General features: G+C 45.4%; 1 protein-coding gene across 1 annotated transcript; it reads right to left on the reverse strand.

The window, feature by feature from the left end:
- Nucleotides 1-5,490: 5,490 nt before the first annotated feature.
- RPL7 (ribosomal protein L7) lies at nt 5,491-17,656 on the reverse strand. Its single transcript, XM_044294369.1, has 7 exons — nt 17,602-17,656; nt 17,036-17,138; nt 16,790-16,956; nt 15,060-15,197; nt 14,468-14,577; nt 12,843-13,052; nt 5,491-5,549 (listed from the first exon to the last, which is right to left on the reverse strand). Exons 1-6 carry the CDS (start codon nt 17,613-17,615, stop codon nt 12,844-12,846), a joined length of 741 nt encoding a protein of 246 aa, XP_044150304.1. The 5' UTR covers nt 17,616-17,656; the 3' UTR covers nt 5,491-5,549; nt 12,843.
- Nucleotides 17,657-17,968: the final 312 nt, after the last annotated feature.

Raw genomic sequence — 17,968 nt, forward strand, 5'->3', positions numbered from 1 at the left:
TCCCTGAGCCCATTCTACTGAGGGGATGCAGGAAGTTAGGAGGCCCAAGAGGCTCATCGCCTCTCTTATAGAACATTCTCTTTTCAATTGGAATCTTCTTACCTTCTGTTTGAGGGCCTGGATTTTGACCTAAGGAAGAAAGTTTTTTTTGTTTTTGTGAGTCCAGGGTTACACCTAGGAAGGTCACGCTCGTAGAGGGATGTAGAACGGACTTTGACCTGTTCACTATCCAGCCCAACTCCGCCAGACGTGACAAAAATGTTTCTAAGAGAGGTAGAAGGAGAGTCCTTGAATCGCCTATGATCAAAAAGTCGTCCAGGTATGGTACTATGTTGAGTCCCTCTTGTCTCATAGGTGCCACCATTTCTATTACCAGTTTTGTAGAGTCTCGGAGCAGAGGAGATCCCGAATGGGAGGGCTGTGAACTGGAAATGAAGGATCCAATTGTGTAAGTGCTGAACTTCGAATCGCAGGAATTTTTAATGGTTGGGATGGATTGGGATATGATAATATGCGTCCCTTAAATCGACCGAGCACATGACTGCTCCCATATTTATTAGAGGGATAATTGACTTCAGGGACTTCATCTTGAATCTCCTGTATAGGATAAATTTGTTCAGATTTATTATCGTGCAAAATGAACCTTCTTTCTTTCTTACTAGAAACAGAGTCGAATAGTATCCCTGTTTCAATTGGGAAACTGGGACTGGAACTACCGATCCTTTTTCCACTAGTTCTTGCCTGGAATTTCTGGAGCCTACATTTGTGATGACGAATTTTGTTTGGGGGGGGGGGGGGGGGTGGAAGTGAACTCTATCTTGTATCCTGACCGAATGATTTCCAGAGCCCAGGGATTTTTTGTTATCCTCTCCCAGGGGCAGAGGAAATCTCTCAGCCTCCCCCCAACAATGGCGTCATTGCTTGTCGTCGGACTTAGTCTGGGGTTTGAAAAGGAAGCCCCTACCTTTACCCCCTTTAGGGTAGGACCAGCGGCCTGATTTGCCCTTATAGGACCTGTTTTGGCTTGCATAAGGACAAAAGGACTGGTTCCTTCTATAGGGTCTAATCTTCTGGGAAGCCCTCCTTTTTATCCGCAGCCTTCTCTAGGATCTTGTCTAAAACGGGGCCAAATGCTATGAGCAGCATTAGATAAGCTTGCATCCCTGGCGCTGAATCTAATGGATTCAGCCGATGCTTCAGCTAAAAAACCTGTAGCAGATTTCAGTAGTGGTAAGGACTGAAGGATTTCTTCCCTAGAGGTTCTGTTCCTTAAATGATTCTCCAGTTCATTCAGCCATAAGAACATGGATCTGGCCACGGACGTGGCCGCTATATTAGTTTTGAGCCCATACATGGATGCCTCCCATGATTTTCTTAGAAGGGCGTCCGCTTTGCGTTCCATGGCATCTTTAAGCTGAGCCGCATCCTTAAATGGCAAAGCGGTCTTTTTATTTACCTTTGCCACTTAGACGTCTATTTTTGGAGTTTCATCAGTTTTGACTGAGATGGGTCAAAAACTAAACGACGTTTAAATTTTTGGGATATCCCCAATCTTTTCTCTGGTTCAGACCATTCCTCCAACACCATGGGCCAGATTTATCACAACTCTGACAGCTCACTCCACTTTAACATATGGCTAAAGTCAGTTTTAGCCAAGTCAGATTTAAGACTGTAATAAATGTGGTTTGACGGTAGCAGTTTATCCGTCAGTAAGCAGCTTTACAAAAGTCGCACATCTTTACAAAAAAGTCGCACGTTTTTATGAAAAAGTCGCATGTTCTATTAAAAAGTCTCATAAGATAAGCATGGTCCTCACTGGAGTGAAATTGCGACTTTTTAAATAGTCCCAATAGTAATTCTGTCTAGAGATTAATTTACATAAGAAAACACGCCCACTTTCAGAAAACTGGCGAGCATAGTGCAGAGCAGAAAAAAGTCGCAAATTTTTGCACAGTTTAAGCGATTGCACAAAAATTTGCGACTTTTTCACTCCATTATTCTGACTTGAGCTAATGATAAATCTGGCCCACATCTCTAAAGTTCTCATTTATGGGTAATACCATTGCTCTTTTAACTCTCAACCCTGCAAACATTTCATCCTGGATAGAATGAGTCTTAGGGGCCTCCTCAAACCCCATGGTGGCACAAACCGCTTTTAATAGGTTGAGCATCTCCATAGCAGAGAAATAGAATTTCCTATCACTCTCTGAAATTTCTCCTTCAGAAAGGGAGGAGTCCTCCTCCTCCCACGGTCTGGAGGAGGAAGCCTCATCCTCCATGTCCGAATCCAAAGAAATATCCTTTAGGGTCCATTCACACGTCCGTTGTTTGTTTCCTGATCTGTTCCGTTTTTTGCTGAACAGATCTGGACCAGATCTGGACCCATTCATTTTCAATGGGTCCTGAAAAAAAACGGACAGCACAATGTCAGAATTTTTTTCAGGACCCATTGAAAATGAATGGGTCCAGATCTGGTCCAGATCTGTTCAGCAAAAAACGGAACAGATCAGGAAAGAAACAACGGACGTGTGAATGGACCCTTATCCTCGGTTGTTTAGGGGGCTGAGGTTGGGGATAGGGTACCCCGGACCTGGCGGCTCTCAGCTCCTCCTGAACCACCGACCGGATGCTTTCCATAAGCGAAGGCTGCTTTTGGCGGATTACGTCCGAAATACAGTCCTTGCATAACTTTTTTGCATATCCCTCAGGTAATTTTTCTGTGCCTCCTTAACCTGGGGATATGAGGAGAGCCATCAGGGCAGATATGAGGATTTACCAAGAAGTTTAAGTAAATAGGGGTCCCACCAGGGGAACTTATGGGAGACAGTATGGGGGCATCAGGCTCCATAGAAACCTGCAGCTCAGGTCCCAACATGCTGGGGGTGCCAGTGGATATCTGGTACTTATTCAGACCTCATATCAGCATCTGCCATGGCTTGCCCGCTTCTTATACTGCTCTGCCTCCCGTCCATGAAGACTTCCAGGTTGGTCACGTGGCGGGAATCCAGAAGTGACGTCATTACTCATCGACGTCGGCGTGCACGCACACCGGCCGCTGCACTGCCCGCCCCACCGGGGGAGAAGAGGAACCATGCGGCCTAGGAGCAGGCTCCGGATGAACCAGAACGAGTCCTCCCAATACCCCCAGCCCAGCATAAGCACGCGGCCGCCGGCAGACTGGGGAGCTCCTGCTGGAGCTAGGTAAGAAAGACCAGGAGACCGTCCTTTAAAAAGGATGGCTTCCTCTTCATCTCCCTGAGGCGCAGAGAGACTCTTCTCCGCCCCTGGCCTCAGTAGGGACAGGAACACTGGGGAATGGGAGGTGGCAATTTAACCTCTTCTCTGTTCCTGCCCCTACAGAGGTCATGGGTCAACCTCCTGTGTGGCAGTCATGGTGATGAAATGGAAAAATTGCTTTCTCGTGAATGTCGCTACTAGAACATTACTGCCTGATTGGAACGCTAAAACAAAATAATGAACTTTATTAAAACCGGAGTCAAAGACTCATGACTCAAAAAATATCAGGCTAGGGTATATCCCCAAGGTGTCAGGAAGAGATATACAAGTTCATTTTAGAATCTCCTATCCCTGAATGTATTACTAGGGTATAGGAGGGTGTCATCTCAAAATCCTATTAAGACTTGGTAACACCGTCAATGTGCGCATCAGTGTTACTCTGAAATCTGGACATAGACACCTCGTCACACATAAGGTAGGCATATTGTCCAGTATCCTATCACTGCTATACAAGAGCTCACTACAGGGATAGCACTATGGTGTGTGTGAAAACAGCTGATTAATCACTCTGGACACCTCTGATAGTAACACTAAGGCCGAATGCACACGGCCATGAGCAGTCAGTGGAACCACAGACTGGATTCCTGCTGAGTGCAGGAGCGCACGGCGTCATTGGTTGCTATGACGCCGTGCGCTTCCTGCTGCCGCAATACAGTAATACACTGGTATGATCTATACCAGTGTATTACTGTACTGTGGCGGCGGCAGCAGGGAGCGCACGGCGTCATAGCACCTACTCTCTGGAATACTCTGCCTCAGAATAGTAGGTCAATTCACATCTTTTCCACCTTCAAAACATCTTTTCAGACAGGCTTATCAAGCTACCTAAAATGGCTTTTCACAGACTAAACCTCCCCCACTCACCTTTTACAGGTGAAACTTGAAAAATTTGATCATGCAAAGTTCATTTATTTCAGTAATGCAACTTAAAAGGTGAACTACGGTAATATATGAGAGACTCATTACATGCAAAGTGAGATATTTCAAGCCTTTGTTATAATTTGGATAACTATGGCTTATAGCTTATGAAACCCCAGTCACAATTTTTTACAAAATTCTAATTTAAGCTTCATTTATGCAATTCCTTTTAATCTGCATTACTGAAATAAAAGGATTTGTGCAACAATATTCTAACTTTTCGAGTTTCACCTGTATGCGTCACCAATTCCTCAGATTGTAAGCTCTTGCAAACAGGGCCCTGACTCCTAGTGTTTCAGTTGCATATTAGCCAGTTACTTTTGTTTTGTACATTAACCCTATGAATTTGTAAAGCACTGCAGAATATGGTGGCACTATATAAAATGAATTTTATTATTATTCAAATGGCCCACTAACAGCCCATTCTTGTCTACAAAATGGATATGTTCTGTCTTTTTGTGAGATTGAGGAATGAACATACAGACGCAGACAACAGTGTGCTGTTGGCATCTGAAATGCAAAATATTCGTCAATGGGGCCAGAGTCTAAGAGTGTCCTTTTTTCATCTGTCTGGCATTTTACCACCTGAACACAATGCAGGTGATTGCACATAAGAGGCAGACAAATTTGTACAACATACACACCAAAAATTCACAGCTTCTAATTGCAGATTAGATGCATTTTTGCCGCAGAGCTCCCACTTTACTAGAAAAGGGTAAAATCCACTGCTAAAACCGCAGACACAATTGACATGCTATTTTAAAACCCGCACAGCAGGTCAATCTCCACAGTGTACATGAGATTTGTGACATGCCACTTTGCTAGTACCGTCCTACCTTGTGGTTTTCCTGTACAGAAATCTGCATATATTCCTCAATGTGAGTTTATGTCCGGATGAAATGGCAAGGAGTCCAGAAGTAAAACCAAAAAGTAAATTTTTTATTTATTTTTAACAGGACCGTTAATTTGTGACTGATGGCACCATAAGGCATCCATCATATGTCATGCTCTTTTCATAACCTATGCATTGTATTCCATTATAGCCTATAGGGGTTGGATGCTAACGTCAGATACAGCAGTATCCATTTGACGAAAACATTTAACGGAAGCATCTACCAGTGAATATTAAATGGTGCCCAAAAACTCAATACAGACTGAGGAAGACAGCCATTAATGTCAGTCTTAAACCTTTAAAATCGAGCGGCATTCAATTATGGATTATCATACAGCAGTAACTCTGGAGGAATAAGAAAAAACACACAGAAAACATGCCGGTTTTGTAAATTGATTTTTTTTTATTATTACTTGACCCGTCAGATGCATCCATAGGAAACCTACAAAAGAAATAAAAAAAGGTAATTAAAAGAGAATCAAGCATGGACTACACTGCAACCTCCAGGACCTGCTCCTTGGGGCCTCATCTCATACAGCCGTAAGTGGAGAGGTGACCAATATTGCACTCTCTTCATCTACTTTTATGGGCGTTCCTAAAACAGTACGCATGCCTTGCTAAGTGTTCATGTGTCCTCAACGGGGAGTAAAACACTTACAGCAGCTTATCTCCCCTGAGAGAAAAAGGACTTCAGTGGGTTCAGCTGAAATGTCATGTTATGCATATGGTCACCATAAAACGTGGGAGTAAAATCTTCTACACAAGACTTCTTACAGCTTTGTGCACACCATATAAATTGTGGCAAAACTGGTACTGGATCTAGTCAGGTTTTTCTATTCCACTATAAAATCCAGAGCTGTGAAGCTGGAGTCCATATAACCCGAAATATGTATTATTTACGTATATGCTAAATATGCAAGTGTGAATGAGGGCTTTAGCTGTATTCACGATTTCCGATACTCTAGGCCAGTGATGGCCAACCTTGGCACTCCAGCTGTGGTAAAACTACAACTCCCAAGATGCCCCGCTTGCTTGGCTGCTCTCAGAACTCTATAGAAATAAATGGAGCATGCTGGAAGTTGTAGTTTCACCACAGCTGGAGTGCAATAATAAAACTATGACCTCCCCAAACCATCAGATAGTACACAGATTTTAGCTGCTCTTGAGGTGAAGCAGCAGATATACATCATAGCAGCATGAACCAAGTCACCACCCTATGCAATTCCCACACAAATCACTGCAGAATTATATATTCTGTTCCTGTCCAAGCATCTTAGAGTATAATCTGCTGAAGAACAGGGATCGTTAAAGGGGTTGTTCAGTGTTAGGTCATGAATAGATCGGTGAGGGTCCAACTCCTGGCACCCAGCCAATCAGCTGTTTCGGGGAGTGGGGGGGGGGGGGGGGGGGTTTGCATGAACGCTGCACTCTTCAAAGTTTACCTGCACACAACCCTCCCTGTGGCGGCTGTGCAGTACGATGACAACCATTGGTGCCCATTTACTTAAACTGCTGCGGGGGCCAACATGAGTTGGACCCATACAATGACACAGACCGTGCAAGGAGTATGATCCCCACAACTACTGACAAATCAGTGTGCCCGAGACTACTTTATTCTGCACCCAGTAAGGCCAGCAGAACACTAGGTGACTGGTGCCCTTTAAGGCAGTTGTATGCGAGGCTGGCTGCCATGGTCAGCTCCTTGCTGCTGTGCGCACAAAGCACAGGGCAGCAGGGAGAGTGTAAAGTCCCATTCACCCTAATCGAGCTCACCCAGGCTATGAGCTGTGCGCTGCGATTGGCCAGCGCTGCAGCAAGGGACAACCCTAATACAAAAACTCCGCCCAGTACAACAGAGGGAGCTGCAGACACCAGAGAGGCGCCCAGACATACTAGTAAGTGCAGGGGGACCCCTGGGCGCTGCTCTGCCCACTGATCTAGTTACTTTTTACTTTTTAAACTAGTGAAAGGTCCTCTTTAAAATTATATCGCAATGTAGATTTTAGCCCATATCGCCTACCCCTAACACCATTTACAGTTGCATATAATGGTGGTGGAAAGATAAATAAACTTACAAATGAGATATTATATATTTTAATATTTATATTTTCAGCCCCATTTCCTCTGTGGTAAAACTGACATGTTACTTTTATTCTCCGCATCAGTACAATTACAACACTATATTTGTATAGTTCCTCTTGAGTTTTAATACTGAAAAATATATTTACTTTGGGGGAAAAAAAAACACTAAATTTTCTCTCTGCACTGCCATATTTTGATCCTCATAACTGTATTTGTGAACAGAGCAGTGTGAGGGCTCATTTGTGTAAGACCTTTTGATCACCATTACATTTTCTGTGGAGGTGAAGCGACTTATTCCCCCATAGAGGATTATTTTAATATTTCATTAGTGCGGTCATTTTCCCACAGGACTATGCCAATGATAATTTTTGAAATTATGTACTTTAATTCTGGGAAAGGGGTGTGATTTGAATTATTGAAATGTGTTTTTTTACACTTTAACCGCCTCCGGACCGCCTAACGCAGATGTGCGGTCCGGAGGCGGCAGCCCTGCGCACGACGACGCATATACGCGTCATCTCGCGAGGGCCGGGATTTCCTGTGAACGCGCGCGCGCTCACAGGAACGGAAGGTAAGCGAGTGGATCTCCAGCCTGCCAGCGGCGATCGCTCGCTGGCAGGCTGGAGATCCGAATTTTTTAAACCCTAACAGGTATATTAGACGCTGTTTTCATAACAGCGTCTAATATACCTCCTACCTGGTCCTCTGGTGGTCCCTTTTGTTAGGATCGACCACCAGAGGACTCAGGTAGCTCAGTACAGTCGCACCAACCACACTACACTACACCCCCCCCCCCCCCGGTCACTTATTAACCCCTTATAAACCATTGATCACCCCCCTGTCATTGATCACCCCCCTGTCATTGATCACCCCCCTGTCATTGATCACCCCCCTGTCATTGATCACCCCCCTGTCATTGATCACCCCCCTGTCATTGATCACCCCCCTGTCATTGATCACCCCCCTGTCATTGATCACCCCCCTGTCATTGATCACCCCCCTGTCATTGATCACCCCCCTGTCATTGATCACCCCCCTGTCATTGATCACCCCCCTGTCATTGATCACCCCCCTGTCATTGATCACCCCCCTGTCATTGATCACCCCCCTGTCATTGATCACCCCCCTGTCATTGATCACCCCCCTGTCATTGATCACCCCCCTGTCAGGCTCCAGACATTTTTTTTGGCACAAGTTAGCGGAAATTTTTTGTTTGTTTTTGTTTTTTCTTACTAAGTCTCATACTCCACTAAGGCCTCTTTCACACTTGCGTTGTCCGGATCCGGCGTGTACTCCACTTGCCGGAATTACACGCCGGATCCGGAAAAATGCAAGTGTACTGAAAGCATTTGAAGACGGATCCGTCTTCAAAATGCTTTCAGTGTTACTATGGCACCCAGGACGCTATTAAAGTCCTGGTTGCCATAGTAGTAGTGGGGAGCGGCATACTTACAGTCAGTGCGGCTCCCGGGGCGCTCTAGAGCAGTGTTTCCCAACCAGTGTGCCTCCAGCTGTTGCAAAACTACAACTCCCAGCTTGCATGGACAGCCTTTGGCTGTGAGGGCATGCTGGGAGTTGTAGTTTTGCAACAGCTGGAGGCACACTGGTTGGGAAACACTGCTCTAGAGTGACGTCAGAGCGCCCCATGCGCATGGATCATGTGATCCATGCGATCACGTCATCCATGCGCCTGGGGCGCCCTGACGTCACTCTGGAGCGCCCCGGGAGTCGCACGGACGGTAAGTATGCTGCTCCCCGCTCCCCACTACAGTTTACCATGGCTGCCAGGACTTTAGCGTCCCGGCAGCCATGGTAACCATTGAGAAAAAGCTAAACGTCGCATCCGGCAATGCGCCGAAACGACGTTTAGCTTAAGGCCGGATCCGGATCAATGCCTTTCAATGGGCATTCATTCCGGATCCGGCCTTGCGGCAAGTGTTCCGGATTTTTGGCCGGAGCAAAAAGCGCAGCATGCTGCGCTATTTGCTGCGGCCAAAAAACGTTCCGTTCCGGAACGGAAGACATCCTGAAGGACGGACTGTCCATTCAGAATGCATTAGGAAAATCCTGATCAGTATTCTTCCGGCATAGAGCCCCGACGACGGAACTCTATGCCGGAAGACTAACGCAGGTGTGAAAGAGCCCTAACTTGTGTCAAAAAATAAAATCTCCCATGAACTCACCATACCCCTCACGGAATCCAAATGCGTAAACATTTTTAGACATTTATATTCCAGACTTCTTCTCACGCTTTAGGGCCCCTAAAAAGCCAGGGCAGTATAAATACCCCACATGTGACCCCATTTCGGAAAGAAGACACCCCAAGGTATTCCGTGAGGGGCATATTGAGTCCATGAAAGATTGAAATTTTTGTCCTAAGTTAGCGGAAAGTGAGACTTTGAGAAAAAAAACAAAAAAAAAATAATATCCGCTAACTTATGCAAAAAAAAAAAAAAAAACATTTCTAGGAACTCGCCATGCCCCTCATTGAATACCTTGGGGTGTCTTCTTTCCAAAGTGGGGTCACATGTGGGGTATTTATACTGCCCTGGCTTTTTAGGGGCCCGAAAGTGTGAGAAGAAGTCTGGGATCCAAATGTCTAAAAATGCCCTCCTAAAAGGAATTTGGGCCCCTTTGCGCATCTAGGCTGCAAAAAAGTGTCACACATCTGGTATCGCCGTACTCAGAAGTTGGGGAATGTGTTTTGGGGTGTCATTTTACATATACCCATGCTGGGTGAGAAAAATATCTTGGTCAAATGCCAACTTTGTATAAAAAAAAAATGGGAAAAGTTGTCTTTTGCCAAGATATTTCTCTCACCCAGCATGGGTATATGTAAAATGACACGCCAAAACACATTCCCCAACTTCTCCCGAGTACGGCGATACCACATGTGTGACACTTTTTTGCAGCCAAGGTGGGCAAAGGGGCACATATTCCAAAGAGCACCTTTCGGATTTCGCAGGCCATTTTTTTTTACACATTTTGATTGCAAGGTACTTCTTACACATTTGGGCCCCTAAATTGCCAGGGCAGTATAACTACGCCACAAGTGACCCCCATTTTGGAAAGAAGACACCCCAAGGTATTCCGTGAGGGGCATGGCAAGTTCCTAGAATTTTTTATTTTTTGTCACAAGTTAGCGGAAAATGATGATTTTTCTTTTTTTTTTCTTTTTTCCTTACAAAGTCTCATATTCCACTAACTTGCGACAAAAAATAAATTCTAGGAACTCGCCATGCCCCTCACGGAATACCTTGGGGTGTCTTCTTTCCAAAATGGGGTCACTTGTGGCGTAGTTATACTGCCCTGGCAATTTAGGGGCCCATATGTGTGAGAAGTACTTTGCAATCAAAATCTGTAAAAAATGACCGGTGAAATCCGAAAGGTGCTCTTTGGAATGTGTGCCCCTTTGCCCACCTTGGCTGCAAAAAAGTCTGGTATCGCCGTACTCAGGAGAAGTTGGGGAATGTGTTTTGGGGTGTCATTTTACATATACCCATGCTGGGTGAGAGAAATATCTTGGCAAAAGACAACTTTTCCCATTTTTTTCATACAAAGTAGGCATTTGACCAAGATATTTTTCTCACCCAGCATGGGTATATGTAAAATGACGGGGAATGTGTTTTGGGGTGTCATTTTACATATACCCATGCTGGGTGAGAAAAATATCTTGGTCAAATGCCTACTTTGTATGAAAAAAATGGGAAAAGTTGTCTTTTGCCAAGATATTTCTCTCACCCAGCATGGGTATATGTAAAATGACACCCCAAAACACATTCCCCAACTTCTCCCGAGTACGGCGATACCAGACTTTTTTGCAGCCAAGGTGGGCAAAGGGGCACACATTCCAAAGAGCACCTTTCGGATTTCACCGGTCATTTTTTACAGATTTTGATTGCAAAGTACTTCTCACACATATGGGCCCCTAAATTGCCAGGGCAGTATAACTACGCCACAAGGGACCCCATTTTGGAAAGAAGACACCCCAAGGTATTCCGTGAGGGGCATGGCGAGTTCCTAGAATTTTTTATTTTTGGTCGCAAGTTAGTGGAATATGAGATTTTGTAAGAAAAAAAATAAAAATAAAAAATCATCATCATTTTTCGCTAACTTGTGACAAAAAATAAAAAGTTCTATGAACTCACTATGCCCATCAGCAAATACCTTAGGGTGTCTACTTTCCGAAATGGGGTCATTTGTGGGGGTTTTCTACTGTCTGGGCATTGTAGAACCTCAGGAATCATGACAGGTGCTCAGAAAGTCAGAGCTGCTTCAAAAAGCGGAAATTCACATTTTTGTACCATAGTTTGTAAACGCTATAACTTTTACCCAAACCATTTTTTTTATCAAAGACATGTAGAACTATAAATTTAGCGAAAAATTTATATATGGATGTCGTGCTTTTTTTGCAAAATTTTACAGCTGAAAGTGAAAAATGTCATTTTTTTGCAAAAAAATCGTTACATTTCGATTAATAAAAAAAGTAAAAATGTCAGCAGCAATAAAATACCACCAAATGAAAGCTCTATTAGTGAGAAGAAAAGGAGGTAAAATTCATTTGGGTGGTAAGTTGCATGACCGAGCGATAAACGGTGAAAGTAGTGTAGTGCCGAAGTGTAAAAAGTGGCCTGGTCATTAAGGGGGTTTCAGCTAGCGGGGCTGAAGTGGTTAATAGATCCCCTAGGGAACTATCACAAGCAGTCATCAGATTGCTTTTCTCAGACTCTATAGGAACACAGGGGTCATTTATCAAACTAGTGTAAGGTAGAAATGGCTTAGTTGCCTATAGCAACCAGAGTCCACCTTTCATTTTGGACAGCTCCTTTGGAGAAAAAAAAAAAAAAAAAAAGCAATCCGATTGGTTGCTATGGGCTACCAGTTCTACAAATGACCCCTGTGTTTCTATAGAGCTCAGCCATAGGCAGACTCTCCATAGGAACTAATATGCAGAAGCCCTGTACCACTCCTGAATACAGAGGCTGCTGCACACTACATCCTGCACCCCTGATCCTCGCCAGGGGGGGCAGTACACGGCCATCTCGCAAGTGGGCGCCATTTTTAAATGTCCAACCGCTGATGTGAATGTATGTGGGGTGGTCGGAAAGGGGTTAAGCAGAGAAGAGTCACAAACAGCAGTTCTTGCGCTAGTAAGTTTAAACCATCCATGTATGACATGATGGCTATTCACTTGAGTGCTGCCAAGACTACTGATGAATGCAGAGATGCAACAGAGAAGGCTGCATCCTAGCACCGGGTATAGTGTTCATGCCAATCAATATAGCAGACAAGTCTCCTTTATCGCCTCTAGCCAGGACGCACTTCAGTTCTGCATGCTCTCATTCATGAAGCTTCTCAGTGTGGGATGCTCATACAGTTTGAGCCTTAACACCCCAAAACACAGTAACAATAGCAACCTAAAATCAAAGTTCCACTTGTTTCAATAATTGTTCCCACAGAGGAAGAGTGGAAGCTTTCACATGAACCATAAAGCCTTCTGAGAAGTGCTGTAGTCCACAGGAGGGATTGAGAATGCCGCTGTGTGGACCTATATATATATTAACAGCTTCCTAGCATCATGAAGGGAAGCACGGTCACTACTAGCGTCACCCAGTCTGTACTAAACCTGAAATGGCATCTTTCACAGTATTACCTTAGTTCATCTTCCTGATCATTCTGTTGATCTGGTCTTCCCTGTTTCCTGCATCACCACCTTCCACAAAGTGTGTCGTTTTCTTCTTCATGCCACCCCTGGGGGAGGACAGTTTGAAGGGCCAGAGGAAGTTGTTTGCGGCTTTGAAGTTCTTGCCAACTGTGTAGATCTCATGAATCAGATCTTCAACACAGATGATGCCACGCTTGCCTAATAAGACACAAAGACCTTAGTACGGCTTGAAGAGTTGACAATGTAGATCAAAGACTTTTGAAACTGATACAGTAAATTTAGTATCCCAGAACGTTAAAGGTCTTTTTCCGAACATTCGGTGCTATCCAAAATTGTCTTTTTTTTTTTAATTCCACCTCACCCTGCTGGACCTGTGAAGGGAAGCATACGTACCTGCCACCCGAGTCCTGATCTGTCTTTACAGTACTCTGGTCTCTGCATGTAAACTTCCTGTGTGTGTACACCACTGAAGCCAATGACTGACCTCAGAGGTTGCACGTCCCTAAGTAGCTGGGTCACATGCTGCAAGTTTCCATGTGGGGAGCAGAAGCGCTTTAAAGACGGGTTCAGACCCACAGAGAGAACTAAGCAGCAGGGAGTAGTTAAAGTATACTTCCCCTCATAGGTCCCTACAAGGTGGCACATAACACGGTAAACTTACTGCACTGCCTACATATATTTAGTGTACAGCACCACAAGCAGCCCATGTTCATAAAAACTTGATCGAAACTCCCCAGTTTAATTATATATAGCTAGCAAGTGTCCTCTTCTCCCCAGGACCTACTTTCTCAAGGCTGCAGGGACCCCTATATTCAATCATCTGGTAGCATCTTGCTGCTGTGTGAGCAGGTAATATTTCAGAGTATCCATACGGTGGACCCCCAAAAAAATGTTTTACTGGTGGGCCCTAGGCACCTTAGAGAGATCTATCTATAATCTATAGATGGGGAGGGAGGGTAGGCAAAACGGACATTTCCCAACTAGACCGTCCACCCTAACCCAAAACAAGGGAGCTGAACGGCAGCATGATAAAGGAAACTACTAGGGTATTTTCACACTAGCGTTTTTCCTTTTCCGGCACACAGAGTTCCATCCTATGGGCTTAATACCGGAAAAGAACTGATCAGTTTTATCCCCATGCATTCTGAATGGAGAGCAATCCGTTCAGGATGCATCAGGATGTCTTCAGTTCAGTCACTGAACAGCATTTTGGACGGAGGAAACACTGCAGCATGCTGAGATATCTCCCGTCCAAAATTCTGGATCAATTGCCAGAATACCGAATATAGCATTAATTTACATTAAAATGTATTCATGCCGGATACGGCATTAAAAATACAGTTGCTGGACCCGTCCTTCTGGACTGCGCAGAAATTATTTATTTATCCTTTTGTTCGTATTACAAACAGACGGATCCGTTCTTGCAACGCATTTGTAAGACAGATCTGCATCAGTCTACAAATGCTGTCCATTTGCATGCAGATTGCCGGATCCGGCAGGCAGTTCCAGCGATGGGAACTGCTTGCCGGATCACTCTGCCGCAAGTGTGATAGTAGCCTTACCAAAAGTAATTTACAAATGAGAAGGCATAATTCATTCCAAGTACAACCTACCAAGATGTCTCTCAATAAGAGAGTTATTAGTCAGGGGGATCCGCCGCTTTTGTATCTTCAGGAAACCACGCTTGTAGATCAGCTCCTTCACAGACTTTAGGTTGGGATAACTGCAACACAAAGTAATGGCATAACAGGCAAATGTAGAAAGTGCATCCGTATGTCCAGTCCGCAAACGATAGAACATGTCCTATTCTTGGCTGCCCCATGCGGACCACAGACCCACTGAAGTAAATGGGTCTACACAAAAAACACACAACAAAACGGATGCAACACGGACACCATCTGTACTATGCGGATCTGCATACATACTGTCGTGTGAATGCCCTCTAAGAATTTAAGAGTGAAATTTACCACAGGCTGAGGTAGAGAAAAGCGTCTAACAACTTTTTTTTTCTCCAAAGAAGTTCCATTGGTCGAATGATAAACTCTCCCCTTAAAGCATTTGTAGACAGCGGCCTATTAGCTGAACGGCAGAAAAGAGCGACCTGCCCCCATAATATACTGGCTTATGCACTTTAATGATTGTTTTTTTTTTTCATTTATTTTTTAATGAGTGAGAAAACAGACCTCGATTTGCTATGTCACTTACCCCCAGGCAATGTAGGGCTCTACTAATCTCAGCATATTGATAGTAGTCTTGTTGAGTTTCACAAAGGTGCCATTGAAAATTTGACGCAGACGGAGGAGCTGCAATACCTTACGGACCTTTGGGCTGACACCATTGATACTGAAAAGAAAAAGAAAGGTTATTTATCGGTTTTATGAAAAGATGACTCCGCGGTATAAATACACGGTCACATGCAAAAGTCACAGAAATGCAGAGTAAGACACTTTCTGAACACCAACACTAAAGAGGCCGTCTAAAAATTACACCTACCCACAGGGGCAAGCGTCAGATTGGTAGGGTTCTGCCCACTGGGACCAGCGATAAAAAAAAAAAAAAAAAAAAAAAAACACGGGGTCTTATCTCCCCTATTTGAATGGAGAGGCGCTCTACCATGCACACTATGGAAAGGAGTGCTGTTCTCTGCTGCACTACACATGAGTGGCATTGCTCCAGTCAGACAGGAGACACAGGGCCTCTGCTCTTATGTGTATCTCAGAGGCAGAACCCATTGTCAGGTACAAGGCAGAATCAGACCTTTGCTCAATTTGCAGTTCTCAGGCAATGAGTAAAGGGACTGAGGTACCTGAGGATCAGGTCCAAAAACCACCTAAGACAGCAGCTGATAAACACCAAGGAAAATCTATGCCCATACATTGCATCAGAACCAGTCATGGGCCACAATGCCAAGACGAGCGGCACTAGTGGTGATTGATGACCATTACAGGTTAAGGTGGCCAGGGGTGTAAGACCACATGCACCTATGGCAGTGGCTCATCTTCAGGAATAAAAATGGATCGGGCATGCTGAAAATATTTTAAAATGCTATTAATTCAATGGCACTGTTGCATATTATGGCGCATGCCATATCTGCGTCATAACATGTGAATTTTTGTGGGGGCGAGGCTGGAGTGGGAGGGTGCATGGTGGGGGAAAGGAAAATGGTTTAGTTGCCAGTCATTCCACCGTTCATATTCCAAAAGGAACTCTGAAAAATGAAAGGTGGAATCCGAGTGGTTGCTAGGGGCAACTAAGCCACTTCTTTCTTCCTTTACACTCATTTTATTAAGTCTGGCCCTTAGTGTATCTCCCCCGTAAGCCACTTTCCAGCCCTGTCCTCTGAGCTGACAGTCTAAGAACCCGTGCTACCAACACTTCACTTCCGTGTCCGACGGTGGAGATCAAGAACAGGGACCAAAAACCTAAACTACTACAAGGGCACTGTTGAGCTTTAACAATGGTCTATGGCAGATATGGCCAACCTGCGGCTCTCCAGCTGTTGCAAAACTACAACTCCAAGCATTTGCAGTCTGCCTACAGCCATCAGCAGTTTTGCAACAGCTGGAGAGCCAGAGGTTGGCCAGCCCTGGTCTATGGCAATATTGGTCCTGTAACAGTCACCCAGGTCACATGACATCACAGGGCAGGAAGCCCAATTAAGGATCAGTACCGGTATATTTGTCTTTCTGCTTTTCAGAAGTTCACTCTTTGGCCATCACCCACTTCACGGGGCACAGAGACGAGCTCAGCCCACCTACTTCCAGCTACTTGAGGGGGTGCAAAGTGTCAGACCCCCAATGATCAGCTAGTGATGGCCTGTCTTCACCTTTCAAGAAAAGGTGAGCATCCCCTTTAACATGAGTAGCATTAGAAGAAGCCGCGACACGGATGATGTAGATGTGGACAGGAGGGGTGATGTCACTGGACTTTCTTACCCGCGGATCCTGATGACAAAAGCCAGCTTGGGCTCAGCAGGGACATAGTAGTTTCCAGCTTTGCGGGCCATCCTGGCCAGGCGGATCTCCTTCCTGTACATCTGCCTGTACTCCTGGTAGTAGCTCTCGGCCCTCTTGTAGATGATCTTCCTCTTCTCTTTACGGGCCTGCAAACGACAGAAGTGTAAAGCACAGACGCCAGGCACGGCCGAGCCCCAACACACAAGGTGCAATCACCCCCCTCACCCTTTTAGATTTCAGGATATTCTTGATCCTCTTGGCCTTAGCGGCCGCAAAAGCCTTCCGCTTCTTCAGAAGGCTTTCTGGAACGGATGGCAACTTCTTCTCTCTGCAACAGAACAAGACGTGTGTGACTTCCATGTCCGCGAGGAGGACACGTCCCCTCGTTACCCAGCACTGGCCCGATCGTGGCGCGCTGAGGATATTATATAGTCTACAGCGCGTTACAACCAGAGGGTGTAAGGAGAGGTCCCTGCCCACAAGAGCTTGCACTCTAAACACTAGACAGCTCTGTATACTATGTATGAGCCGTCCTGCAGCCTCATACACAGAGGTTAGGAAGCGAATACAGGGATGAACATACAGGACCCAACAGGCCGCGACACAAGCCGGCTAGGGTCAGGCTCACACATCCGTGACAAAACCGGAGCAGGATACCCCCGAACACCATGAATAGTGGACACAACACAATCTCCATGGTGTCTGAGAACTACGAGACTGGACAGACTGTGTGACAGATCCACGGGGCCGCGGGATGACAGCGGATTTAACGCGGGCCACGATCTACTCACTCTGTCCCCGCCATGTTCACCACCGGAAAAGAGGCTCTCGCGCATGCGCGGTGGAAACTTAAACACGCGGCCAGGTGACGTCATTTTCCTGCGCTGCAGGGCGCGCCTTAGAATGACGTGCGAATGCGATGTGGGAGCGAGGTCCGAGGAATGTGGCAGGGAGAGAAAAGCGGTGCTGGGGCCGAGCTCGTGGCGTGACCCGCGCCAGGTCTTCAGAGACAGAGCGGTCACGTGTGTCGTATAAGTAGCACTACACGTAGGGCGCTTCTACACTGCATAATAAGTAGCACTACACGTAGGGCGCTTCTACACTGCATAATAAGTAGCACTACACGTAGGGCGCTCATACACTGCATAATAAGTAGCA

Source organism: Bufo gargarizans, chromosome 5 (assembly GCF_014858855.1).
Source record: "Bufo gargarizans isolate SCDJY-AF-19 chromosome 5, ASM1485885v1, whole genome shotgun sequence".
Classification (NCBI taxonomy): domain Eukaryota; kingdom Metazoa; phylum Chordata; class Amphibia; order Anura; family Bufonidae; genus Bufo; species Bufo gargarizans.